Below are 24,802 nucleotides of genomic sequence, written 5' to 3' on the forward strand. Positions count from 1 at the left end.
TTTTCCGCTCATTGCACTTTGGGCATTACAACTGCCATTTGTTACATTTAATTAAGCAATCCAATTTACGCTAGTAATGAGGTCAGCACATGATGTTATAAATGGTTGTGGCCATTGTAAATTACACCCATTCGTTAAGCGATGGTCAAACTTGTTAATTGTTGGTTGACCTTAGTCCTGGTGGTTAATTCAGGGACACAGGATCCTGAGGAAAGCAGCACAGTGGCTACTTCTGGCGGGGATTTGACCGAGGAAAAGTGTAACAAGAATGTGAGAGGCTATTTAGGGAAATTTGTACCCGTAATAGCTAACTTTTAAACTATTTTCAATCCAGCGTGATGGCTGCTGTTCTGAGCTTTATATTGGCAACGAGGAAGACCTAACGAAATGTTTCGTTATACATTCCCCCAAGTTGCCAGCGGATGGAGACTCGGACATTGGCAAGACTCTACGTTTTCTTTCGGTATGAAAATTAAATTAAGATTTAATTATTAAATTAATTTGTTTCTTAGTGCTTTGTGGAGTGCCTGTACAAGCAGAAGAAGTACATCGGTAAGAGCGACACTATCAATATGAAAATGGTCAAACTCGATGCTGAAAAGATGTACGAGAACCGACCCAAGGAGAAGGAGTATCATATTGCCATGTACGACTTCTGTCGCAAGGATGCTGTGGGTGTCTACAACCTGCTGAAGGCCAGCCCCGGCGCCAAGGTGCTCCTGAAGGGTGCCTGTCGTCCCTATCTATTGATGGTATTCATGTGCATGAGCGATTACCACCAGAAGCACGAGTGTCCCTACTTCCGATGGGAGGGTACCGCCAAGGCGGGCACAAAGGAACAATGCGAAGAGGCCAAGGCCAAGTGTTATGTTATTGACGGAATAACGCTTTAATAAAAATCCAAACTCTTTTCCTCAAAATCCAAGCAGGCAGCAATTTGATTTAGTAAACATTTTGAGGCTTCGAGCTCAATATGTTTTTGAATTTCGATGACACACTTCTTACACAATATAAATAAAAAACAAACAAATTAAATAACAAAATACACATATACATCCTTCCCATTAGCACATACACGATGAATTTCGAGGTGTTCTTCGCCAAAGTGGAGGACCTGGAAGAGATCAACAAGCTGATCTGGTCGCCAGGCGTCAAGTGGTTTGGCAATATCCGGCCAAAGTATCGTGGCAAGAAGTCACTCTTTCAAACCTACCAGACCCATAGACTGCTGGCTCGTAACAAGACAACCTCCGATTTGGTGGCCTACGCCGAGTTCCGTAATTATCCTGCCGTGAACGCTCTGCCCTCCGAATGCTGGATGGAGTGGTTGTCCGCAAGATACTGGTATCCCACGGAATATAATCCTGATATGTCTTAGTTGTTGATTCGCTTTCCGCCTTGCAGCTTAACATTTGCCATTAGCTGGCTTAACGCTTTGTTCTGTAACTTTTGCATCTACAAGGTCGAGTATCCGTGTGTGATTTCTGAGATCATGAGGCAAGTATTCTACCGAGAGAATAGGGTTTGGTACATAATTACCGTAAGGACACCCAATGTACGACAACCCAGTCACTTTAACGAGAGCTTCGAAGATCTGGAGGAACTATCAAAGGTCTTCTATCCACAAGAGTTTTGTGCGGAGAAAAACGACAACACGCAATCGCTGTACATTGTGATTCGCTTTGAACAGATGCCATGGATGACATATCGCAAGGCGCTGTAAGTTGCAAGTTGGAGATTCCTTGTTAAGGATATTTAACATTTTGTATTTCCACCAGAGCCGAGGACAACGATGACATCATTGCCCTACAAGAGGTCGAGATGCCTGAGATGCGCCAGACTCTAGGTGACTTCTACATAGCGGAAGCGATAATGGGTCAGAAACCAGGATCGGAGAAGAACCTCCTTGTCGTAGGCGAGATGAGCACTCAGAACGAGGAGACCGAGATTGCTGTCTTTATGTGGCTGTCCGGGGATATTGACATTCGGTTCTATGTGCAAAACTTCGAGGTCGGAGCCTTTGGTAATCTGGTGAAGGGCGTCGATGGCAATTCCTTTCACTACGAAGCGTTTACTGTGTAGTAAGTGTGCGTCCTTCAGTGGCTAATATCCATATATCATAAAACGGATATCCTGCAGTTCAGTGAACCGCAGAGCGCCAGCCAGCATGTTCACGGCGGATGCCCTCACCGATCTGCACAATATGACAATTCTGGGAGGTATCCAACAGGTTGACAGTGGCATGAGGTAGGTGTTTTAATAGCTTAAGACTGCATCACATCCTTTTAATCGTATATCTCTTGATAGTGTGGCCAGTGGGGGCAAGATAAGGCTTTCCGCCCATAAGGGCACCATTGATGATCCTGCAGAGGACAAAGATAAAAATAACTTTTTTATGCGCGAGGTTCTGCATTCAAGGTTCAAGTATATCATTGATAGTGAGATCTGCATTAGATCCTGAATAGAAAATATAGCTTGCTAAATCTCCCAAATTCCAGAGCTCAGCAGTAGCGAATACTATATGCGAAACGAGCCAAATTACATCAACTTTATTTACCCCACCCAAGGCTATCCTGCCGGGCCGAAGGCCATTCAGGCGGCCTCGAATGTCTTCCAGCTCAAGTGCATTGTGGCGAAAGAGGGTTTCCCATTGTCGCGGCTTTTCAACTGTCTGGTGGCCACGTTTTGCGCTTATCCGGACAAGGACTACTGCATAATGATAATGAATAAGAAGGATAGGATCATCAAAAGTCACACCGAGATTCTTTCGTATTTTATGGTAAGTCCTTGGGCCGAAATGCTTTTGATATTAAAAATTTCGGTGAGTTTAGCCGGTGATCGCACGGCCCACTAGTTTGCCCGATTTGGAAGAGGTGTTCATCACACACCGCAGCACCATTTTCGGAGAGATCAGCATATATGAGATGGCGAAGGAGGATGTACCGGTGGTGCTCAAGCTGGTTGTGGGTAGTCTGGCAGAGAAGGGGCATTCCCCATCGTACTCTTCAGAGGGTGTCTCCTACTGCGCCATGGTCAACGAGCGGGCGGAGCTGGAGAACGAGATGCGAGTCCTCGAGGATATTATGGCGGATGTCTTGGAGAATGAGTTTAGCGAGTTTTCTGTGTTTACCATTCGGTGCGGGAATTCGACGAAATCCATTGAGCATAATACGCCCATTGGGTACGTAGTGCTTAGGCAGTTCCACAATCATTCGAAGCTTTTCGATCACTATCACCTGCCCCGCCAAGAGAATCATCTGGATCACCTAAGAGCTGAGATCATATCCTTGCGCCTCCACCCACTCTTCCTCGTCAGCTCCGCACAGATCTTTCGGGATCTGGCCAGAAAGACGAACTACTTCGACTTTTATTTCATCTCCTCGTTCCATGTAAGTTGATGGGGATTTAATTATTTAATTAATTAATTTCATTTGCTTTGCAGGAAAGCAAGTTCGGCAACGATCTAAAGAAAATGATGATGGTCCTGGAGCCAAGGCCTATAAAGAAGGCTCCTGTGACTTTTACGCTCATTAAAGAAGTCGAGTTTTCGACCAGCAAGCTAAATCTTCCCAAGACCAATTTCGGCCGGGATTACCTGATAGTCTATCGGCACAGACTCAAACCGAACAAGTGGTTTACCAGCAGCAGGAAACTCGTCATTATTGGCTTTACCGCCATGACCAAGGCCTTTCTCCGTCTACTTATATTCCAGTGGAACACCAAGGAGTGAGCATTAGGGACTTTATAAAAACCAGAACTTCTAAACTGTATAAACATATCTACTTAGCTTTAGTAACGCCAGTAACTACACCTGCCTAAGCTGGCCAGAGGTTACGGTTATCTGCAACCCGGGGGTTATGGAGGCGGAGTACGACAACCTGTTCGAGTGTCCCTATTGTTCCGATAAGGGTCGTTGCTATCTCTCGTTTCAGAATGTGCCCTGTTACATACGTGACTGTTGTTGGCGCATGGATATGCGATACTGGGTGCACTTTGTACCCGGCAAAGTACAGTTCATTGACAGGTGGGAAAGGTTAAGCCCTAGTAAAGTCACTCTGATTATCTAATCCCAAAACGCACGCAGGGAGAAGAAGTTTGTAAAGGCGAATTCCTGCGAGATCTACTATGACACCTTGCTGCTAATGTGCGCCCGAAGTTTCGTCCTAAAGGTTCCGAGCACCGAGCAGGCCATCTCTTGCCCGTGCAACTTTGTGGAGGTGAACAGTCGAATTAACAAGCTGCTGCTCTTTTACAAGATACGGACTCTGCTGAAGGAAATGCCGCACACCTACCGCATTGTGGTATATGGCAATAATTTGTCCACCTTCGAGTGCGTCGCATTCCTGATTAGCCATGGCGTAGATAACTCCCGGATAATATTCGTACAGCCGACTCGAACCATCGGCACCGATGAGGAGGTTAAGCAAAAGAATCCGTATTGGGATAATAACTTGCAGGTCATCCTGAGCGAAATTCTCACGGACAGCGGTGTGATGAGCATGGAGGATTACAAGTTCCATCACTGGGTGCTGCACGACTCCGGTGACTTCATTATGCAGGTGGTCTTCCAGCATTTTCCTCGTCGCCATCTGGTGACCTACGAGTGTGACCTCTTCATATCCTTCGAAGAGGGTCATCTGAAACCAGAGAACAAGATATGTGAGTGTACCAAGTCCTTAGATTACTTTTACCAAGTGACTCTTGTATTCCGCATTAGGGATGCAAAAAGCGGACCTAGACCTAGATGGTGACAATATCCTGGTAAACGAATGCTATCAGACCAATGATCCGAATATCTATGCGGCTGGTAATTACATCAAATTGCGGCGGGAATGCAATTATCAATACAAGTACGTCAGCGAGCGAGAGACTGCCCGCAAGGTGAGTCCTTCCACATATATCCCATCCGAATATGTCAATATTTGTATCATTTGTAGTTGTTACATCATCTGGGAATTGCGCCCATAAGCAAATTTGAGGATCGATTCTCGGAGCCAGTATTTTTTCAGGCCAGCCTCCCACTGAACTACTTCATCACGAAGATCACCTTGCCGCGTAGATTTCTTGCCAGCCAACTGACTTTAACTTACGCTTGGAACAGGACCACATACAAGGATCACACTTTCTGTCGAGTGGGTCTTTCGCAGACTATGGTGGTGGATGAGATTGTGGTCGTCTCGAAACGGGTGTGTATTTTACTTCTAGATAGCATTTACCAAAATTCTCCCCTCTATTGGTTTCCAGGAGTGTTACATGGACTTTCTGCAGCACTTTGTTGGCAAGCACGAGTTGCTTTTAAATAATCTAAAGGCTCGCTTTGAGGCCAATGCTATTCATTGTTTTTTCAAGTGGTTTCAACAGGGTTGGACTGAATTGATAATGCACGAGGGTTTTGAGGACTTGCAGGTGGAAAATAGAAGCATACTGAAAACGATGGCGGTGGCAGCGCAAAGTGTGAGTTTATATAAAGATATACAAGACCTTTACCTTAATTAACTAATTCCATTATCCTAACCATAGAAAAATGTATAGACCTTTACCTTAATTAACTAATTCCATTATCCTAACCATAGAAAAATGTAAATCGTGGTCCCTTTCAAGATGTAACCGATCACGACTTCTATGTGCTAAATAAGCGCTACGTGGAGCAGAAGCTGCTAAGTTTCCTAAGGGATAACCGGGCGGATTTTAAGCACAAGTTTGCTTTGCCCGAGGATTTCATTTCGATGGACCCGTATTCATGGAGTCAGGGCATTGAAGATAAAAACCAGTCTCCGGATATGTCTGAGGAGGACTAATTTGTAGAACCAAAGTAGTCGGTTTCTGTACCGTCCGATTTTTATGTGTAGTGATCTCAACTTAAAAACACAGCTCTAATTTTTTATGCAAAACAATAAATTAAATAAATGGCAGCCATAGTAGATAACATTGTTATTAATATAGCTGGAATTCAAGATGTCAAGCGTATGGAGGATCTATATATGGCTAAGGATACATGGTACTTTGGGTTTAAGGAAACGCCACCGCTTGAGTTATTGTTCTACAAAATTCATGCGTACCGCCTACTTCTCTACGACAATCAGGAGTTCCACAAACTTTTGGCCTTCGGCACGTTCTGTAATCACCCAGATATCCCAGTGCTGGCCAACGATATGTGGCTGCACTGGCTCAATACTCGCTTCTGGTAGGTTTTAATCGCTGTATTATACGATTAGAATAGCTTCAAATTGTCTTTCTTACCCTAAAGCTTAGACTTTTCCATCTCGCTGATTAACACGATATTCTTCAACTTCTTTATCTGCAAAAACAACAAGACCTCGATCACCAAGATGATCATCCTGGAGATCTTCTACAATGAGCACAAGGTTAACTATATAATCGTGGTCAGGCCACCGGGAAATTCATCTGCGCAATATGATGCAGTCGAAGCGTTTGGGAAATGCTACTTTCCCAAGGACACGACTGTCGCTGAGATGGCTGCTGCTCCCTCGATCATCGTAATCAACCGGCGAGACATCATGCCAGCACTCACTTTTCGCAAAGCTCTGTTAGTTTTTAATTTCAGAGTTTTATGCTTATATGCAAAACTAATCCTTTGTTTTATGACAGTCCGGAGGATAACGACGACATTGTGGAGATGATCGATACCGAGGACCCTCATCTTCGAAAAGAGTACGGAGATTTTTACATTGCCGAACATCTGCTGGAGGAAGAAGGATCAAAGGAGGAAGGCAAGGGCGCTGAACAGATCATTATTGCAGAGGTGGGTTTGTTGCATCTGGGATTCGCATTCAATCGTAATCGTAACTGCCTCGCAGTTTGAAGAAGAGAACCCTCAAGGGGTCAAGGGAGCTGGGCTGATGTGGCTGTCGGACGCTGTGGATGTGGAGCGACTGGCCACGAACTTTCAGTTGGAGCGATTGGGTAACCTGGCCAAGTATACGCCGGGTCTAAAGCATGGCCATTTCGAATACGATGTAGTGTGAGTTTGTTCTTATTAAATGGGAATCTAGATTTTTATATTTTTCCTGTCGTTCAGTTCTGCGGAACATAGATCATTGAAGACCCTATATACTACATCAACGATGAACGAAATGTTCCTTGAACTGGTCAGCTCTGGACTGCATGTAAATGAAAAAGACCTTACGTCAAAGAAGTTGCTCTTTGCCAAGTTTAAACACATCTTCGATGGTAAGTAAAGGGAAACCTTTATTTAATGAAATTAATACTGTGTCCCATGTTTAGAACTTCGAAGTGCAAGGTACTATTACTATGCCTACAAGGATACTCTGACAATATCCTTTGACTTGCCAGAGGGAGAGAGTTCTCCTAACGAGAATAGGAACCAGTGCTTGGCCCAGGCATCCAATGCCTTCCTGCTCAAGATGTATCAGTTGCATTCCCTGGTTCGACCAGAATATACCTTCTTTTCGCTGTCAGCTATGTTCGGGGCCTTTCCGGATCTCGATTACTGTGTGACAATGGTGCAGAACACCGTGATGATGACTTCTTGTCAACGGGAATTACTTCGGTTCTTTCTGGTGAGTCCAATTAGAACTTCGGAGATTGATATAATCTATTGACTCCCCTATTTTAGCCCATTTACTTTCGCCCGAATTGCACGGTCGAAGAGAACGTATTTGTTGCCAATCGCAGCACCTTGTTTGGCGAAATCCGGGTATTCCGTACGGAGAAGGAAGAGGGCAATGAAATCAAGAAGATCATCACATCGCAATCCTCCAGTAGGTACTCCAACGTTGTTAATGTTGGGGAGAATACACCCGGTGTGGACAACTACACTGATGAAGTTCTGGAACTTTTTAACCAGATCTTCGATGATATTTGTGACAATATCGACAGTGAATTTACCTGTTTCACCATTCGCTGTGGTCAATCGAAATGGCATAAAGAATGTCCAATAGTGGGATTCATTATATTGAGGTAGGTTTGGATACTTTTCGATCAACTCAAATGATTCTTGACCGTCCTGCAGACGCTTTTTGGGCTTCGATGATCTGTGCAGGCTATTTATGCTGCCCCGGGATCAGTTCAATTTAACCCACAACCGGGGAGAGGTCCTCATGTTTAAGCTGCATCCCTTCTTCCACATCTGGAGCAGTAACATCTTTCGGACGGTGGCGCTGTACGATGATTACCAGGAACTCTACTACATCAATTACTTTAATGTGCGACGGATTAACTGGGGCCCAGAAAGGGAAATTAATTAAAAAAGTCTCTCGTTTTGTTTTCAGGGTATCTCTTTGCCCAATGACCTCACGTACAATATGATGCCCTTGGAGCCGAAACGCATGAAAAAGAATTATTTCGGCAGTGACCTTTTTCAGAGGCGCTCCTCCGATGTAGTCAATCTGCATGGCGCGGAGAAGGCCACCAGTCGCCTCCGTGTCTTCTGTTATAATCTGATGCCCACCAAGCACCTGGGGGCAGAGCAGTCCCTGTTGATTGTGGGTTTCTCGGAGATTTCTCGTGCCTTCATCCGCATCATTATCTATGCCTGGAACACGAACGAGTGAGAAGCATACAGTACACACCTTTTTTAATGAACGAGAACGTAACGTAATACTTTCATTCAGTTTGTACAAGTTCAAAAAGTACAACTGCCTGCCTCTAATGGATCTGACGATTGTAGTTCCCCAAGGAGTTGTGGAGGCAGCCTACGACTGTGACTTCCGGTGCGAATACTGTGGCGATGGTAGGAACTGTTATGTGAACACCGGCAATGATCATCCCTATGTCAGGGATTCCACTCAGCGCATGGACATGAGGCACTGGGTTCGTTTCGTTCCCGGAACACTGAAGAAGATTAATAGGTGAGTGAGTACCGCAGATGAAACAGATGGCAGTGATCCTGAAATCTCCGACAGACAAAAGCAAATTGTAGATTTGGTGGACGGATGTAGGCTTCACTACGACAAACTCCTCATTTTGGATGACATGAAGTTCGGCTTCGAGGATAGCGTGTTTGAGGGTCGTCAGCCACCGCCCAACTATGTGGTCAATAATTATCGCCTGGACCGTATCATCTTTTACCACAAGATACGGGAGATGGTTCAATCGGGTGGCCCCTACAACATCATCGTGTACGGCTATGGGATAGCAACCTATGAGTGCCTACACTTTATGGTGACCCACGGATGCCAGACCAAGAACATAACATATGTGCAGCCCCACTTGCCGGCAGCGCCCGAAGACCAGGGTAATCCCTGGGCAGATGGCCCACTGGATCCCATTATACTGGATATGATCGGCGATCTGGGTATTACGATTTACCTATCGACGAACTACTCTAGATTCCACTTTCAGGAGGGTGACTTCTCCATCCAACGGGTGGAGTTTGAAACGGTTCCGCGTAAACACGCAATTATTCTGGACTGCACTCTTTTCGTCAATTATAACTTTAACAACATGTCCTCGGCCTTGGAGAGACGTGAGTGGAAAATACTCGGATAAAATGCATGAGGCCAACTGATATTTACTTTACTCCCTCGCAGTTCTTGACGATGCGGACATTGAAATGGCGGACAGGAATATTGTGGTCAATACACGTTTCTGTACGTCTGATCCCAACATCTATGCAGCGGGCAAAAATATAAGCATTAGACCCTTGCCCAACTATCAGTTTATCCATACCAATCCACAGGAGAGCGCCGAGAAGGTGAGTGTTCCTTAGAGGATTGAAAATTTGAATTAGAACTCTATGAAATTTCATTTCCAGTTGGCCTTTGAGCTGGGAATGCTGAAGATAGCGATGCAGCAGCGATTTATAAGACCCTTCCTGTTCTCCGGCATGCTGCCCAATGGTTATCACATCATCAAGATCATTCAACCCAAACCGCTACTCATTGGCCAGCTTCCGGTGGATTTTACCGAAAATATGACTACCTACGATGATGGAGATTTTGTGCGCATTCGACTCAACTTAAAGATGATTGTCACGGAGATTGTGTGCGTCACTAAGAAGGTTTGAAAATCTCAAATCTCAGTAAATATTTGCCAATTGCTTTTACCTATCTATTTCAGGAGAAGAGACTTTACTTCTTGGAATACTTTTGCGGCAAGCATGCCAAACTTCTGAATGACGTTCGGAATCGCTTTAAGTCCGGCTGGATTACCAACTTCCTTGTTTTCTTCCAACAACCATGGACGGAGCTGATAATGCACGAAAGATTCGAGGATCTGCAGCTAAAAAATCGCAGAGTCCTGCTGTCCATGCTACTGATGAGCCACAAGAATGCGGAACCTAGGAGCAGTGTCGAGATGGTGCAGCGGAAGAAGCTAGAGGAAAATGTGATTGATTTTGTTCGAACCTATCGCCAAGACTTTAACAATCAATTTGCACTTCCCGAAGACTTGGATGCTGACAAAACTTTTGAATTATTTAGTAGAGTAGTGGAGTAGATTCGAGTGCTTAGTGTAGTCACAATTTCAAGATTAATTTTTCCGCACTCTACTTGAATTAAGTGAAATCTTTCGGATATTTTACAGAGATATGTCACCCTATTCCTACTTTGTTTTCTACCAAATTAAATAAATGGAATTATGTTTAACGCTGCTATGTATTTAAGTGTTTGTATTGCATACAAGGCGAAATAACTAAACCAATTAATTCATTGCAAGTTTATACACTGCTCAACATGTTATTATTTAATCTATATTAATGTATCCTTTTGCGATTAACCTAGATATGATTTCGTTATTCGATTCGTACTGTTTTCCAGTTAGCTAGCTTCGATTAGTATAACATATATAACTCTTTAGGTATCATTGTTAGCTTATTTAAATATACTACAAAGGGGTGGACTTGGATCAGCTACAGTGGAGTACAGGTCGATGCCTTGCGGCGCACTTGATCACGGGCAATGGGCAATGGGCTGAGGCCACTGGGGAAGACGATGACATGGTGGTTGAGCTGGCCTCATATGCCCTGCAAATACCTTCGTAACTCCTCCTCAGTGTCGAAGATCATGACGGGGAACGGTGATCCTGGCACGAATTCGCCCGCCCACTTGACTTCAACACGATAGTCGCCGGGTTCGGTTGGATCATACTAAATAATTAAAGAGGTTTTGGTTGGAAATTTGTCAAAATTCGATGTTAATCTGTAATGTTACCTTGCACAGTATGGTGCGATCCTTTTGGCTCTCCCGCTGCATCTCCACGCGGAAGGCACCCTTGGGTCCTCGGACACGCACAGTGAGCTGACCAGCGCCAGCACCTCGAGTGTCGCAGATAAATCGCGACTGGAAGGTGGCCAGCACACCATGCTCTATGCCAGGTCCATAAACGCGAACCTTTTCAAGATAAAAATCATTAACATAAAAATTCAGAATTTTAAATTCATAATTCCAAAAACATACCTTGCTGGCGTCGGGAGCACCGGCCACCTTAAGTGCAAATGGCGATCCGGGGACATTTTGTCCTCCGTATTTGATTGTCAACAGATGCCTTCCCGGCTCCTGGGGCTTGATGTTCAGCGTGAAAGTGGCATCGCCGTGATCGTACAGCTCGCAATAGGCAACCTTTCGAACGCCAGCACAGTGGGCAGTAAGTTCGCCAGGTCCGGCTCTCCTTGTGTCTATCCATGACTTGATATCCTTGCCCACAATCCCATGACGCAGTCCCTCTCCGGAGGCAATCACCTTTGAGGCATCCATCGAGGAGCCCACAGCTACGGTTAGCGGACATCCCTTGACCAGTCTGCCGTTCCACTTCACGGAGAGATTCAATGTGCCCGTTGTCGATTTCTGCGGTGTGTACGAGGCCAGCCAAATGTTTTCGCTGGGTCGAGGCTGCGCCAGGCTCACCGGCAGCGATGTGTTGTCCTGACTGGTGAGAATGACATCTGGCCTGCCTGCCGGGGCATTCGAAGCATCAATGGTGAAATGCGCAGCCTCTCCTGCCTGAGCGGCAGCCAATCCGCGACCCATTAGTTGAACCTTATCCGCAGCTTGTTGGCCGGTCACAAAAGCACTTCTTGGGCATTGGGTGATGGTCAAGCCGCTCCAGGTTAGATCCAAATCATGCTCACCGGCAGCCAGATTTTCGCCGGTAATGTTCAGGCACATCTTACCGTCCGCCAGCTTATCCACCGGTATTTCTATGCCATCGATGCTGCACACCAGCTTGCCAGGTCCGGCATTTTCCACCTCGAAGATGATGCGAGCTGGAAGAATGAGTCGGCCATCGTGATCGACCAAAGTACCCCAGCCACCTACAGGTGTGACCTTGTTGGACTCCACGCAGCTGATGTGCCAGGGCGATCCCGGCAAGCTACCACGATTCGGACAACTCGCACGGATCTCGTATTTGCCCACGGATAGGATGGTGTAAGAGATGCGCCACTCATTATTGCCCAGAGCCTTAATCTTGGGTTCTATCCGCTCGCCATATTCATCCAGTCGTTCGATCTGAACATTTGGGGCGATGGGACAGTAGACAACGAAGGAGGCCTCCTTGTTGCGATGACACACTTCCAGTCCATGGCCAGCTGCCCGAGCATCGTTTCTCACTCCGCTGGCGGAGGCTGTAAAGTTCAGCGGAGAGCTGGGAATCGTTTCTCCGCCGTACATTAACGTCAGCTTGTAGTTGCCCGGCTGCGAGGGTATAAACTCCACATTGTAGACTCCCTCCGACTGTTCGCTTATCAGTACAGGCAGGCTTTGGTTGCTGGGTGAGATGGCAAAAGCCTCCAGTTCGGCGGTTCCGGCATTATCTGTGCGTACGGTAAAGCTGTTGGGACTGTGCAGAGCCAGTGGCTCCTTGGACACACCCTGCGTGGTGACCTTGCTACTGTCGAAGGACTCGCAGGTGAAGGGACTGCCAGGCAGTGGCTTCGATTGATGCAGCACCTCTGTGGGAAAGAGTAGAGTTATTATAAGATACTTGGCATTTTATGGAATACTCACCAATGACACACTGTCCCGGTTTGTTGATGGTGAACTCGGCCTGCAAGTGGCCGTTCTTGGTCTGATAGCACCTCACCGGTAGGGCCTGTCCCCCTGGGCCGGAAACCACCACATCGAATTCCCTAGCTGGCCTCTTGACCGTATCGATGGCAAACGAAGTGGTTTTGCCCACGCGAGACTGATACAATCCCAATCCACTGACGCTGATCTCCTTGCCAGCACTAGCGGGAAGAACATTGATCTCCAGAGGCTTCAGGGAAATGGGCACGTCGTTGAATAGGATGCTGATCTTGTGGGGAGCCACTCGAGTGGGCTGGTAAACGATCTCATACACTCCGGTCTTGCTTGGGCCTCGGATAGTGTGTGGCACCTCAGTAGCGCCACAGCGAACCAGAGCCGAGAGATCCCCCTGGCCGGCTTCATTCAAGGAGACTCCAATGCTGGCTGGACGATGACAGAACGCCTCACTCACCTCGGTAATCTTCACCAGAGTGGGGTCGAAGACGCACAACGTGCGAGAGCCAATATGTTGTCTCGTCTCGCGGTCTATAAAGCGCAGTGTATAGTTTCCGGTCATGTGCGTACGGAACTCGGCCGTCTGCCTATTGATCGAGTATGGAACGGACTTCTGATCCGGCGAGAAGATCTCCACGATCTGGTCATCCGCTGGAAAGTCGATGGCCGCCAAGCTGCCAATCTGTATGTGCTGCGTGTGCTGCTGAATGTCCACACGGAAGGGGCTACCGTCCACGGCCACCTCATTGAAGGTGATGTTCACGTAATGCGGTTCCGTGCTCTGGGGCACAAAGGTTACGTCATATAGTCCCCGAGCGCAGGCCACCACTTCCGCCTTGACGGTGCTACTGTCTGTGGAGACCACCAGCTCTAGGGTTCCTTCTCCAGCTCCTGCCGCATCCACACTGAAAGTTACTGGCACTCCCAGATTGGCCGGTCCATACTGTTGCTCCAATCCACTGATGCTGACCCTGGATACATCGAAGACGTTGCAGCTGAAGGGGGATCCATTGATGTGCTGATCGTTAGCCGTCACACTGATCAGGTGACGACCCACAGTGGTGGGTCTGAACGAGGCAGAGTAGCTGCCTCCGTCGTGCTGACTCAACTGGCAATGCTCGTTGTCTCCCGACGGCGAGGTCACAAAGATCTGCGGTTCAGTGCCCTCGAAGCCTTCAAGCTCGAAGGTGTTGTCCATCTTGACGGCTGCCTGCTTGAGGCACTCACCCATGGCCATGGCTCGGGGCAAGCCCATCGAAGGAGAAGCAGCTGCAGCGGCTATGTGACAGCTGAAAGGTGAACCCGGCACTGGATGTCCATTGAAACGTACAGACAGCGAGTGGGTGGCTGCCTCCGTCGGCTTGAAGTTCACCTTAAACCGGGCATTCCCCTCGGATTGGACAAAGTTGGGCACATTCTTCCCATTGACGGCCACAATGATTTCCAAGTTACCAGCTCCCGCCTGCGAGGCATTTATTCCAAAGCTCACGCTCTTATTAACGACTCCGGCTCGGATATCGGTGACGATAACTTTCTCAGCGGAGTAGGCTTTCAGCAGGAATGGGCTGCCCTCTACATGGCCACCGCCTGGAAGGCGAACCTCCACCGAATGATCTCCAACCTCCATGGGCTCGAACTTGACGTTGTAGCCAAGTGTAGAAGAGCCCAGTGGATCAATCTTTACCGGCACACTCCGCCTGGCAGGTCCGAGTACTTCCACTGTTGGCTTCGTGTCTGACTCTACCACGAATTCAAAGAGTCTGCCCACGCTGACCTTGTCCATTGTCTCCGGGGATTGGATACGAGCGGCGGCAGCCACGCGACAGGTGAAGGGCGAACCAGGTACATCCTGGCTATTAAATCGCAGCTCCACGGTGTGACTCTCAGCCTCGCGAGGAGTGAAGCTGATGGCATAGGTGTGCTGTCCTTGGGCCTGGGCTGATGTGGGAACCCTGCCGCCATTTACAGTCACCTCTAGATTACCGGGTCCAGCCTGGGAGGTCTCAACCAGGAAGGTGACCGGCTTGCCCACAGTTCCGCTGCTCACATTCTTCACCTTGATGGCGCTGACATCGTAGACCTATAAAAAATGAAAATATAAATAAGATTCGACCTATTGGATCTCTCCCCCATGCACTCACCTTGGCTGCATATGGACTCCCAGCGGTGGCCAGTCCATTGACCGTGACATTAACGCGATGCTCGCCGACGACTCTGGGCACGAACTCCGCCTTGAAGACGCCATCAGCGGATTGATGTACTTGAGCAGGAACCGACTGGCCAGCAGGTCCTGATTGGGCCAGCGATTTGCATTTGTTGTCGATGTTTGTTTTACATTTTGCATTCGTATTCGATTTTAGTATTGATTAATTATTGTGTTTGATTTGTTTTTAATTATGATTTGGATTTTCAGTTGCGACGCGGCCGGAAACGAGTTTGAGATTGATTTCGTTTGTTTGTTTTGTTGAAATTCGATTCGATAATTGGGCAACGGTATCGGTTTCAGTTGGGTCAGATGTATTGTGTTGAGTTGAGTTGAGGGGGGTTAGTGTTTGTGTTCAGTCGCGAATGAAGCGAAAAAATTTGGAAAAATGTTCACTCGATTAGTAATGGGTATATTAACTGAGAAAACTCTGAATGTGTTGAGGGTCTTGGGGTTAGTTGAAGTCATTTACTTGGAGAAGTGCGGTTAATCTGTGTTAAATATTGAATTAAGTGTGCCAGAAACGGTTAGTAAACGGAGCATGGAGCAGGGGGTCAGGTCAGAGACAGTACAGAATAAATACGAGTACTCCCAAATAACCCTACGCAAGATCCTGCTGGATATAATATTCAACCTACATTATATGTATTTTGTTGTTTTTATTTTTTTATTCGAGTAATTCTACACATTAATCAGTAAGAAACAAATTAGTAAACAATCGGACATTAGTAAATACTTCATTTTGTTATGGTATTGGCTTAGATCTTCCCTCATCGGAGAGAGAGGGAAGACAGTTCTCTGGGTTATTATCTTGTGGTTCGGACTGTTAGCAAAGTATATATACACCTGGTGAATAGTATATATATATATGTAATATGTATAGGGGAGAGCGCGGAGACTGCTCCCGCATTTAATAGTATAGGTAATATATATATAAGTAAGTATATGCATATATATTCATATATATATAGATATAGTCTAGTACAAAAGATTTCGCCGTCCTGAAATATATAATACAGATACAAAAGTGAGCAACATTATTACAAAAAGGACACATCATATCATTACAGAACAATGAGAGCAAATACAGCAACAATCATTAAATGCACACAAAACACACACAGGAAGTACGGAGTCGAACTACATGGAGTAACAGCAACTAAATGGTTTCAATGGAATTGTGTGAGGATTACACATTCCGGCATATTTGCATACATTGGGCTATTCCTGGAGGTACCCACCAAACAAAAGCGTCGGACGGACCTGGATTTCTTAAATTACAAACAGTCGAACTACGCTAACCAGACTTCCTTCGGTTAACTTGAATAGAGTTTAATTAAAAAGCTTATAGAACAATGAAATAATACTTCTACCTTGTGGAATTCCCAAGGGTACATGAGAAACTCATCAAGTTAACAAATCTTAGCCAAGTCACTTTAACTAAACTTTGATTTTCTACAACTTGGAGTTCTTTTCAAGACCTGCGTTCCTTGCTAACGAAGTTCGACTGTATAAGCAATGATATATGTGCAGCATAATTACACCAACACACGCACAACATCTACGGGGGACTGCGCATCTCATAAATCCACTCTTGTAAGTGCAGCACCTTGTCTTTAGATTCAGCCTGAGACATACATATCAACCACTACTAGTGGGGGCCCTGGTGGGGTGAGGAGGTGGATGGCAGTGGGAAGTGGGAGGTGTGGCATGCTTGGAAGTTTCCTCAACGATTTCCGCTCATACAAATTTTGCTGTACAAGTCTGAGTGCGTGAAATGTGAGAGAGAGAGAGTGTGTGCGATGCGGATACTGATACGAGTTGCAGATACGAATTACAGATACAGATACCGATACAGTTACTGCTACCAGCTACGGGGAGGGCGGGGATTGGGGAATATGTATGCAAATGGATCCAATCGAATAATACGCTTGGCAGACACAAACATTTAGCAAAACGAGCAATTAAATTACGAGCCTTAATACTAAAAACCAATGCACAAAACACAAATAGAGGCAATGAGGGGGTGGCAAATTGCACCACACACAAAACTGATGATGACTGGTGTGGGTTAGCAGGAGCTGGAGGAGTGGATGCATGACTGCCCTAGCAGCCCAACTGGCCGCCTACATACCTTCCACGTTCACCTCGATATCCTCCAGACGGCCGCCATTGTGATTGATTACAAAAGAATTGGTCTGATGCACAGGTCCTGGTCCGCCGAGCGACACCTGTGGTCCGGCCACGCCGCCACTGATGCTGACCGTTATCGGACAGCCGGGCACGGGCATTTTGTTGAAGGATACGTTGATCGTGTGCTCGCATGACTCCGTGGGCACAAACGAAACGGAGAATCTGTAAGAAAAAATAGCGAATAAGTTATTAGTAAAATAAAATACTTAAATCCTAGTAAAGGAATTTTTATTTTGTAAATATAAACAGAAATTATTAGCTTTCTCTTGCTAAACAGCATACAATAAAGTTGATGTATTGATTTTACATGCGGTACTAACATAAACAAACAAATTGAATTTAAATGGATTTTGGTAGATTTTAAAAATGTTTGCACGAAAACATGCATTCAATCAAGTCTTTCGAGTGGAAAAATAAATTGAGCAAACATTTCAATTAAAAAAGTTTTTTAATAACAAAACAACTCCGCTCCAAAATATTTGAAGGGAGATATATAGAGAGAGGAAGGTCTTTGCAACTAAATTATCAGCTCACCTCGCACTGCCTTGCGGATGCACCTGTGTGGGAATGTTCTGTCCCTTCGCCGAAATCGTTATCTCCAAGTTGCCCTCACCGGCATCACCCGCATCCACCGTGAACTGCACCGGCCGTCCCATAGTGCCGCGCGATACGCTGCCCACCACCACTTTGCTGGCGTCATAGGACTTGGCCAAGAAGGGGGTGCCCTGGACGGCAAAGCCATTGTACTCCACATTAATCGAGTGGCCGCCAACATTCGTGGGCGTGAATTCGGCGGTAAAGCCAGCGTGGATATCTCCAGTGACTCGAACGGGCAACTCCCCTTGTGGACCGCGGACACTGACAGCCAGCTCGGCGGCACCGCCTCCGCTCACGGTGATGTGAAAGGAGGAGGGCCTGTTGACCGGGATCAACTCCAGATTGGAGAGATTCAGGAGCACACGAGAGGTATCTGCCACGGCGCAGACAAAGGGACAGCCGCGCACCGTTTCGCCATTGAACTTGATATCTATAAGATGCGATTTGGCCTGCTCCGGTGTAAAGGAGACGAGGCAGCGGCCACCGCCCACCACCTGGACATGATTGGGCACCTCGCCCTCGTTGATGGATATCTCCAGTTGGCCTTCGCCAGCAGCGCTGGCATCGACGCGGAACTGGCACGGCTGGCCGACCACGCCGCCATTTACCTCCGTCACCTGGATCAGGCTGGAGTCGTAGACCTTGGCGATCAGCGGGCCGCCAGCGATCTTCGTGCCGTTAATGGACGCATCGATGACGTGGGTGCCCACTTCGGTGGGCACGAACTCGATGCGAGCAGCACCATTTGCCGCCTCATGGGTGACTCTGGCGTTGAGTTTTGACTTGTTGGGAGTCAGAACCGTGGCCACGCACTCGCCCTTACTTAGGCTTTGTCCAGGAGGCGGCAGTATCTCAAAAACCGCCGGTGTATTGGCGGGTACCAGGCGAGTGGATTCGCCCAGAGCGGTTAGGCCGGGTGAGGACATGATCTCAGCGTGCCACGGTGAACCTGCAATGGAAATGGAGAGAAAGACAAAGACACATTAGTTTCTAATGAGTAACAATGGCTTGGATTGCTTGCAAGTTGTCAACTTAAAGAGCTAATCTGAACGAGCTACGGCAAGCGCATGTAACGATATTTGACCCACAAAGCCATCACATGCACCTGCAGCTCAGGTAATTGAGATGGATGCCACAGTGTGTGCTGCCAGAGGGTGGGTCAAAGATTTCTTGTGTTGAAACACACATCTTTCACCTACTTTCTCCATCATCATTTAGATTTAAACACAAGATTACTGCGCACACACAGAGCTGATCTCTTGTGATATTATTTAGATAAATTTTACGTGAGCTTGTTCCATTGTGGTCTTGATCTGATTACTGCTAAGTTGGCTCTTTATACTTAATGGCTTGATTATATTAATATTATATTAGGCAAATACCAACTAACAAATGGATATAGTCACGAAAGATGGCCAATAGATTGCTCAATCAAAACTTCTCAACCAAGCCTCGCATTCTTCAGGCGGCGGCACAGCGGCAAGGTTTCCGCTGCGACTTTGCATTGTCTCTTGCTGCTTCTCATTATAATTGTCGCAATCTCCATCTGTGCCGCCTCGTTGCCAGCGACAAGTGCGTATCTGTATCTCTAGCTGTTGCTGTGTAGGTATCTGTATCTAAAACTGCGTATCTGGTGGCCTGCCTCTATCGGTGTATCTGTGGCAGCGCCTACATTGCGAATGGTGGAGACTCTAGACAAGAGCGACATAATTCGCCCGAGTTAGTTCAGGAATGTTTCGAAACGAACCCGAAAGCATCATTAAACTGTTGGAGGAGCCGCCGCGAAATCGAGTGGCTTGGAGCAATGCGGCTGCCAATTTGCGATGGCGGGGCACTATTGGCAATTGGCTCGTTAAACGCTCGCTTATTTGTTGGCACTCGCATCTCACATCTCTCACAGCATTTTTATTGGACACGGTTGGGTCTTTGCTGGTGTTTGTTGTCTGGCGCTCAAATTTACTTTTGTTTGCAACTTTCCATGCATTTCTCTTTTTGCAATTGTTGCACTTTTCCTTTTAGTGCTCGTTTGCAGTTGCTGCTGTATTGCCGCGTTGCTGTATAGTATTGCTGTGCTGCCGCTTTTATGGCTTTCCATGAAAATTTCTGCTGCAACGGTCAGTTGCCAGTTCGATGGAAAAAAATCAAGCTGTGGCGCTTTGTCATAGCTCAAAACTCGCTTCGTCTACTACTGGTATTTTCCCTTGCCGCTGAATAGTTTAACGTTCGTTTTGTCTTGTCCCTGGGAAAAACTTCTCCCTTTTATCCCCCCCAAAGCAGGGGCCATGGAAACCGAAAATCTCTCGCTTGGAAGTGTCACCCTTTGCCATCTTCTGTTTGCTTTTAGCACTTCGAACTTGGACTACAGTTGCTGCTAACTGTTTCTGTCTGTTTGTTTTCGGTGCTCGGCCAATTGGGGCCATCATTAATCAGTTATCGCATTCTCATAACTCTGCTCATGCCTAGCGGCTATGCAAAAAGTTACTGTTAGGCGACCGACGCTCTAAAGAATCCAACGCAATACCCAGTTAAAGTTTGTCGGTCCATGGCTCAGACTCAACAGACATAGACTTCTTTCCCGCAGAGACTATGTTGCATATGTGCCGCTCGCTGTCGCTGCAAGGCAAGCTGATGTTGCAAGTTTAGTGCAGAAAGAGGCAGAGCAACTGCACTTCGTCTAAACGAAAAAGCTAAGCTGACTTTTTGCCACTCTTCTGGCCGGTTTCCCAGCTGGAGGAGTGCTAATCGCAGCGCTGAGTTGTTGCCCGCCGGTCGGAGAACAAGTGCAGTAAGCATCTAACGCTGTTATTCAATCTGCATAGGCATTTATTATAGACAAACACTGCGGGAAAAATAGAAGACTGAATAAGTACGATTTCTGGTATAGGAAGAGTATAAATTCCTGATACAAAAATAGCTTTTACTCTAACAAATCAGTAGTTCTTACTAAGCAATATTCATATGAGTTTTTATAGAACAATTGTGATCGTAATTAAGAATGAATAATACATGACATTGTACCAGGTTTGATCTTGTTCCTACACCAGTAAGGAAAAGTGTAATAAAGATCTAGTTGAAAATTATATGAAGAAGATTGTAGAACCACATTTCAAGGTATAAATTGTTGAAATAATTTAATGAAAGTCAACAAAAATAATGTTAAACAAAAGTACATTCCAACGCAGGATCTTTCTCTCTATAAATTAGTCTACGTCTTTCCTCTCAGTGCATACACCGGTGTGTTTTTGTTCGCCTGCGGTTACGTGACTGGCCGCAGAAGCCCGTTAGATGGCCTGCAGCTGTCGCAGAGGTCTGATTCTAATTCGGATTCGGATTCTGAATCCGAGCCTGAACCTGACCGTTACACCGAACTATTTTTTTGGAATGTTACAAAAGAATGAGATTTACGTTTTGTGGCTGGAGACTGGAGGCTGCTGGCTGCTGCTGCTGTTGACAATGCTAGATTGCTGGCGGCGGGATGAGGTGTGAGTGGAATCAGATGCGGGATCGATATCGGTGGCTGAAAACGCGTGTGGAGTGGACCTTATTCTTTTGTTGAATCAAATCACAATCGCTGGCGGCACGTCTGAACTTGAAAGAGGTGAAAACTATTTCGTGTAGCGATTATGTCAGCGAGTTGTAAATGATTTATTTATGTGTGTAAGCTGCGAAGCATTTATGCTTCGAGTGCGCTCTGCAATCTGAATTTCAACAAGACAACAAGACGATTTAGCGAAAACGTTTAAAAGAATCCGCCGAGCGTTGCACAAAATGACATCGCGGCACGACCACGATTTGGCGCACGTTTTAATCGCGTTTTTCCACGACCGGCGCGACGACACTTTAGTCTTTTTATACGTTTCTTTAATACGTTTTGTTTTAAATATGCATGTATTTATCGCTCGAGTTGAACTCCGGCTCTCTGGGGTTTGGGGTTGGAGTTGGGGTTACATGGGAGGGGGTCTGGAGGCGCGTCAAAATAAAAAAAAACCAGTTAATGCCTCCGCAGCCGTTGCTGCTTTTCGACAATTTTCGTTATTAAATTATGCACAGCTCAGACAGACGACGGGACTGGCAGCCAGTTTCACTTTGAATGACGGTGGCTCATAAAAATCCCAAACAGCCGAACAGCGCTGGAAGTGGGAATGTGTGCCAATATGCTGAGAGCGGAAATGGCCAAAAAGCGGCGGGTAAAAGCAGCCAAAGGAGGGTAAAATCGGGCTCAGTCGGAGTGAGAGGTGTGGCCACTCCACTCAGCTTCGTTCATTGTTAAACAAAAAAGAAACATAACGGAGACAAACGAAATCAAAATGTTTACTCACACGATGGCTAAACTTTAAGCATATTTCGTGAGTGTAAATCGGTGGAAAGTGGTAAAGCAGCGGCAAACTGGCCGACGTGGCCAAGAAATCGCAATCTCCGCCAGAGATCGACCGCATACCTGTCGCGCCCTCTGATGCGCCGCATACCTGACTGACAACCTATCCCAACGGGTTTTGGGCTGCAGCAGCAGGAGCACAAGGCCCCTGATGATAAAGGTATGCGGGTACGGGGAAATCGCCTTGTTTTTCACGACTTTGATTTCCGCCTGGCCTGTGCCGCACCAAGAGATACATACATACAAATATACACACAATGGCAAAGGCATGCAACAAGTGCGCCTTGAACCACATACAACTGCATGCCATGCCAGTGCCTGTTTCCCTCTGTATCTGTGGCTGCGCCTTTGGCTCGGCCAAGAGCTGGAGCTGCAGCCGGAGCTGCTGTAGTCGCAGTTGGCCAAGAGCGAACCAAGATGGCTGCCCCCTTTGTCACTGGCAATTGTAAATAAAATTGCAATGCGGAGACAGTTTTCCTAGCATTATTGATTCGGCCAAGACACAACGATACAGCAATGCAGCGCTTGAGAGCTACGACGAGCTGAAATATTTCCAGCTTAAAGGTTCATTAAACTGGTTTTCGTTCGCACAGCAGACCCCGAAAAAGTAGAAAAGGAAAAAAAAAAACAGAGAGTGGAGGGGCGAAAATATTAGCATATTTCTTTGGCTTAGAAATCTCACACACGGAATCTTTTCGATTCGCTTCACATTCCGGGAACATAAAGTGCTTCGTTCTTAGGCTATGCCAACTGTTGTTTTGTTTATGCCTCGGGGGCTTCTTGTCTCGTATTTTAGCAAACAATTCTTCACTTTTATCTGATTATTTTTACTCTCTCAAGAGCCACAATCACAATTTCAGTGCGTTTCTTGCCAATTTTCCTGGCTTTTTGCGATCGACCGTTAATTGCGATGCCGCCGACGTGTCAGTTTCGTTTGAAGCGCGATCTTCGTCTGCCAACGCGACTCTCGATGGGAGCGGTAGCAACCCAAAAACCCGTCCAGCAGGTACAAACGAACTCAGAGCGTATCGGAGCGTAAGCCACAGAGAGATCAAGGCAGGTGAGCAAAGGTGAGAGCAGTGAGAGTAAAAAAACTTGGAGAGCTTCAAGCCTGAGAGCCACTCACATGGTGCTCCAGAGAGCAACGAATTCGCCGCACAGTGGCTGATGTGTTTATAAACTAGAAGCAACATAGCCTTTTAAGCTTAACATAAGAATTATTCGTATACAAAATGTTAAAAACGGAAAGCGAAAATCATTACGAATTAGGAATAAAGATAGGGTGTCTATTCAAAGCCCAGAAAATTATTATTATAATCACTAGATCACTGCATGGCAAACGTAGCTCGGATTTATGTATACAGCCCCTCAATAGAATGACAATAGCAAAACCAGTAAGGTTTTTTTTGTCTTAGATCATCACCAAAATATGTAGTTCCAAGTGTGCTGCCTTTATAGGCAACTGAACAGCTTAATCCACCCACATCTATGAGAGTTATTCAGCTCGAAGCTTACCTGGAACGGTTTCGCCATTGAAGGTGATCTGCACTGTGTGCGTTCCGTGTTCGTGCGGCGTAAAGCTGGCTATGAACCTCTGGCCTCCCAGCGAGCGGACCGAGGAGGTGACACGCCCGCCGTTAACCAGGATCTCCAGATTGCCGGAGCCCGCTTTCGAGCCATCGATCTCGAACTCGACTGGACGCCCAATGGAGCCATTCGGTATATCCTGCACCCGTATGGCCCTAGCACCAGTGGCATTGCTGTCTATGGGACGAAATCTAGACAACGAACTGTAGCCATAACCAGGAGAAACTCCATGGCCATTGCTCTCGGTAACCACATGCTCGCTGGACTCCTTCACGGTTTTTGTATAGCCACCGGATTTGTCCGTATATGTATTGTTCGAATGTGACTTGACTGTAATGGCACTGGGTCTGAAAAAAAGGTGACAATTAGTCCTCGTTCTTCTTACTTAGAAAACAAATCATATCAAATGATTAATTTACAACATTTAGGTCAAAATATTATCACAGACTCTTACTTGTAACGCTCTCCGCCATCATCAGGCGAATCCCGACGATAGTCCGACAGCTGCTGCTGCTGCTGCTGTTGTTTGTGCAGGGCAAACTTATTGTACTGCGTATTCCGGTGCGTCTCGTGGTCCAAATCCGGACGATTGTACTGCAGTTCCGTGTTCAGCTGCGTCTCGGTCATGTTCGCCAGCGATTCGAGCGAATTGTGCGAGAGCATATGCTTCGTCTTATTGATGACATCCCAACTGTCGCGTCTGGCCGACGCCGGTTTCATCGAGGACACCCTCACATTTGAGGAATGGTCGATTCGCGGCTCCGGAGATCCAGTCCGACGCAGCCGATCGGCAGTGCCGTACAGCGAGGGACTGGAGCGCATATTCGAGTCTGTGACATAGTTCGATGTTGACTTGTAGGTTGACGACTTCTCCACCGTTCGCGACTCGTAGCCATTCTGAAAAGA

The 24,802-nt window shown here is 46.6% G+C and overlaps 4 protein-coding genes across 17 annotated transcripts in view; 3 read left to right on the forward strand and 1 right to left on the reverse strand.

The window, feature by feature from the left end:
• On the forward strand, positions 1-1,030 carry Obp58d (Odorant-binding protein 58d). Its single transcript, XM_020947847.2, has 3 exons — positions 1-270; positions 335-463; positions 513-1,030. The coding sequence occupies exons 1-3, from the start codon at positions 142-144 to the stop codon at positions 891-893; spliced, it is 639 nt and encodes a 212-aa protein (XP_020803506.2). The 5' UTR covers positions 1-141; the 3' UTR covers positions 894-1,030.
• Positions 957-5,919, forward strand: LOC110177682 (cilia- and flagella-associated protein 61). 3 transcript variants are annotated; one of them, XM_020944506.2, is made up of 14 exons: positions 957-1,344; positions 1,405-1,719; positions 1,779-2,081; positions 2,140-2,247; positions 2,308-2,438; positions 2,499-2,779; positions 2,832-3,389; positions 3,443-3,726; positions 3,788-4,024; positions 4,085-4,659; positions 4,718-4,881; positions 4,938-5,186; positions 5,245-5,454; positions 5,574-5,919. In XM_020944506.2, exons 1-14 carry the CDS (start codon positions 1,079-1,081, stop codon positions 5,796-5,798), a joined length of 3,906 nt encoding a protein of 1,301 aa, XP_020800165.2. In that variant the 5' UTR covers positions 957-1,078; the 3' UTR covers positions 5,799-5,919. The 3 variants fall into 3 exon arrangements, with proteins under 3 accessions (XP_020800165.2, XP_086685136.1, XP_086685137.1); XM_086829010.1 differs by lacking the exons at positions 957-1,344; positions 1,405-1,719; positions 1,779-2,081 and having other exon boundaries at positions 2,308-2,424; XM_086829011.1 differs by lacking the exons at positions 957-1,344; positions 1,405-1,719; positions 1,779-2,081 and having other exon boundaries at positions 2,308-2,418.
• On the forward strand, positions 5,907-10,580 carry LOC110177691 (cilia- and flagella-associated protein 61). The gene is made up of 14 exons (XM_020944517.2): positions 5,907-6,184; positions 6,248-6,547; positions 6,610-6,763; positions 6,819-6,982; positions 7,040-7,191; positions 7,246-7,541; positions 7,598-7,941; positions 7,994-8,186; positions 8,253-8,530; positions 8,595-8,831; positions 8,886-9,448; positions 9,513-9,676; positions 9,737-9,982; positions 10,042-10,580. The coding sequence occupies exons 1-14, from the start codon at positions 5,907-5,909 to the stop codon at positions 10,417-10,419; spliced, it is 3,747 nt and encodes a 1,248-aa protein (XP_020800176.2). The 3' UTR covers positions 10,420-10,580.
• jbug (filamin-type immunoglobulin domains fbug) overlaps positions 10,559-24,802 on the reverse strand; it is a 25,146-nt gene continuing 10,902 nt past the window's right edge. For 3 of the 12 annotated variants that reach the window (XM_086828998.1, XM_020944496.2, XM_086828999.1), the window contains 9 exons: positions 24,351-24,793; positions 23,825-24,243; positions 17,872-18,883; positions 17,279-17,499; positions 15,083-15,231; positions 12,927-15,021; positions 11,379-12,871; positions 11,133-11,312; positions 10,559-11,068 (listed from right to left, as the gene is read on the reverse strand). In XM_086828998.1, the coding sequence (XP_086685124.1) occupies positions 10,937-11,068; positions 11,133-11,312; positions 11,379-12,871; positions 12,927-15,021; positions 15,083-15,231; positions 17,279-17,499; positions 17,872-18,883; positions 23,825-24,243; positions 24,351-24,793 (6,144 nt within the window). In that variant the 3' untranslated portion in view covers positions 10,559-10,936. Of the gene's footprint in view, positions 11,069-11,132; positions 11,313-11,378; positions 12,872-12,926; positions 15,022-15,082; positions 15,232-15,788; positions 16,146-17,278; positions 17,500-17,871; positions 18,884-21,339; positions 22,179-22,991; positions 23,299-23,824; positions 24,244-24,350; positions 24,794-24,802 lie in introns of those variants that run through there. The other 9 variants (XM_086829009.1, XM_086829007.1, XM_086829008.1 and 6 more) reach the window with 7 other exon arrangements.

This window comes from Drosophila serrata, unplaced genomic scaffold, assembly GCF_035046125.1.
Source record: "Drosophila serrata isolate PLE 108 unplaced genomic scaffold, ASM3504612v1 contig_184, whole genome shotgun sequence".
In the NCBI taxonomy this organism is placed as follows: domain Eukaryota; kingdom Metazoa; phylum Arthropoda; class Insecta; order Diptera; family Drosophilidae; genus Drosophila; species Drosophila serrata.

Excerpts from the sequence above, each read along its gene's own strand:
- LOC110177691 (XM_020944517.2), top strand. The coding sequence starts at position 5,907 with ATGGCAGCCATAGTAGATAACATTGTTATTAATATAGCTGGAATTCAA. Across the intron at positions 8,832-8,885 it reads ACACTGAAGAAGATTAATAG|ACAAAAGCAAATTGTAGATT; the intron begins GTGAGTGAGTAC and ends AATCTCCGACAG. Across the intron at positions 9,677-9,736 it reads CACAGGAGAGCGCCGAGAAG|TTGGCCTTTGAGCTGGGAAT; the intron begins GTGAGTGTTCCT and ends TTTCATTTCCAG.
- Obp58d (XM_020947847.2), top strand. The coding sequence starts at position 142 with ATGGTCAAACTTGTTAATTGTTGGTTGACCTTAGTCCTGGTGGTTAAT. Across the intron at positions 271-334 it reads AGGAAAAGTGTAACAAGAAT|CGTGATGGCTGCTGTTCTGA; the intron begins GTGAGAGGCTAT and ends TTTTCAATCCAG. Across the intron at positions 464-512 it reads AGACTCTACGTTTTCTTTCG|TGCTTTGTGGAGTGCCTGTA; the intron begins GTATGAAAATTA and ends TTTGTTTCTTAG.
- LOC110177682 (XM_020944506.2), top strand. The coding sequence starts at position 1,079 with ATGAATTTCGAGGTGTTCTTCGCCAAAGTGGAGGACCTGGAAGAGATC. Across the intron at positions 2,082-2,139 it reads TACGAAGCGTTTACTGTGTA|TTCAGTGAACCGCAGAGCGC; the intron begins GTAAGTGTGCGT and ends GATATCCTGCAG. Across the intron at positions 4,025-4,084 it reads AAAGTACAGTTCATTGACAG|GGAGAAGAAGTTTGTAAAGG; the intron begins GTGGGAAAGGTT and ends AAACGCACGCAG.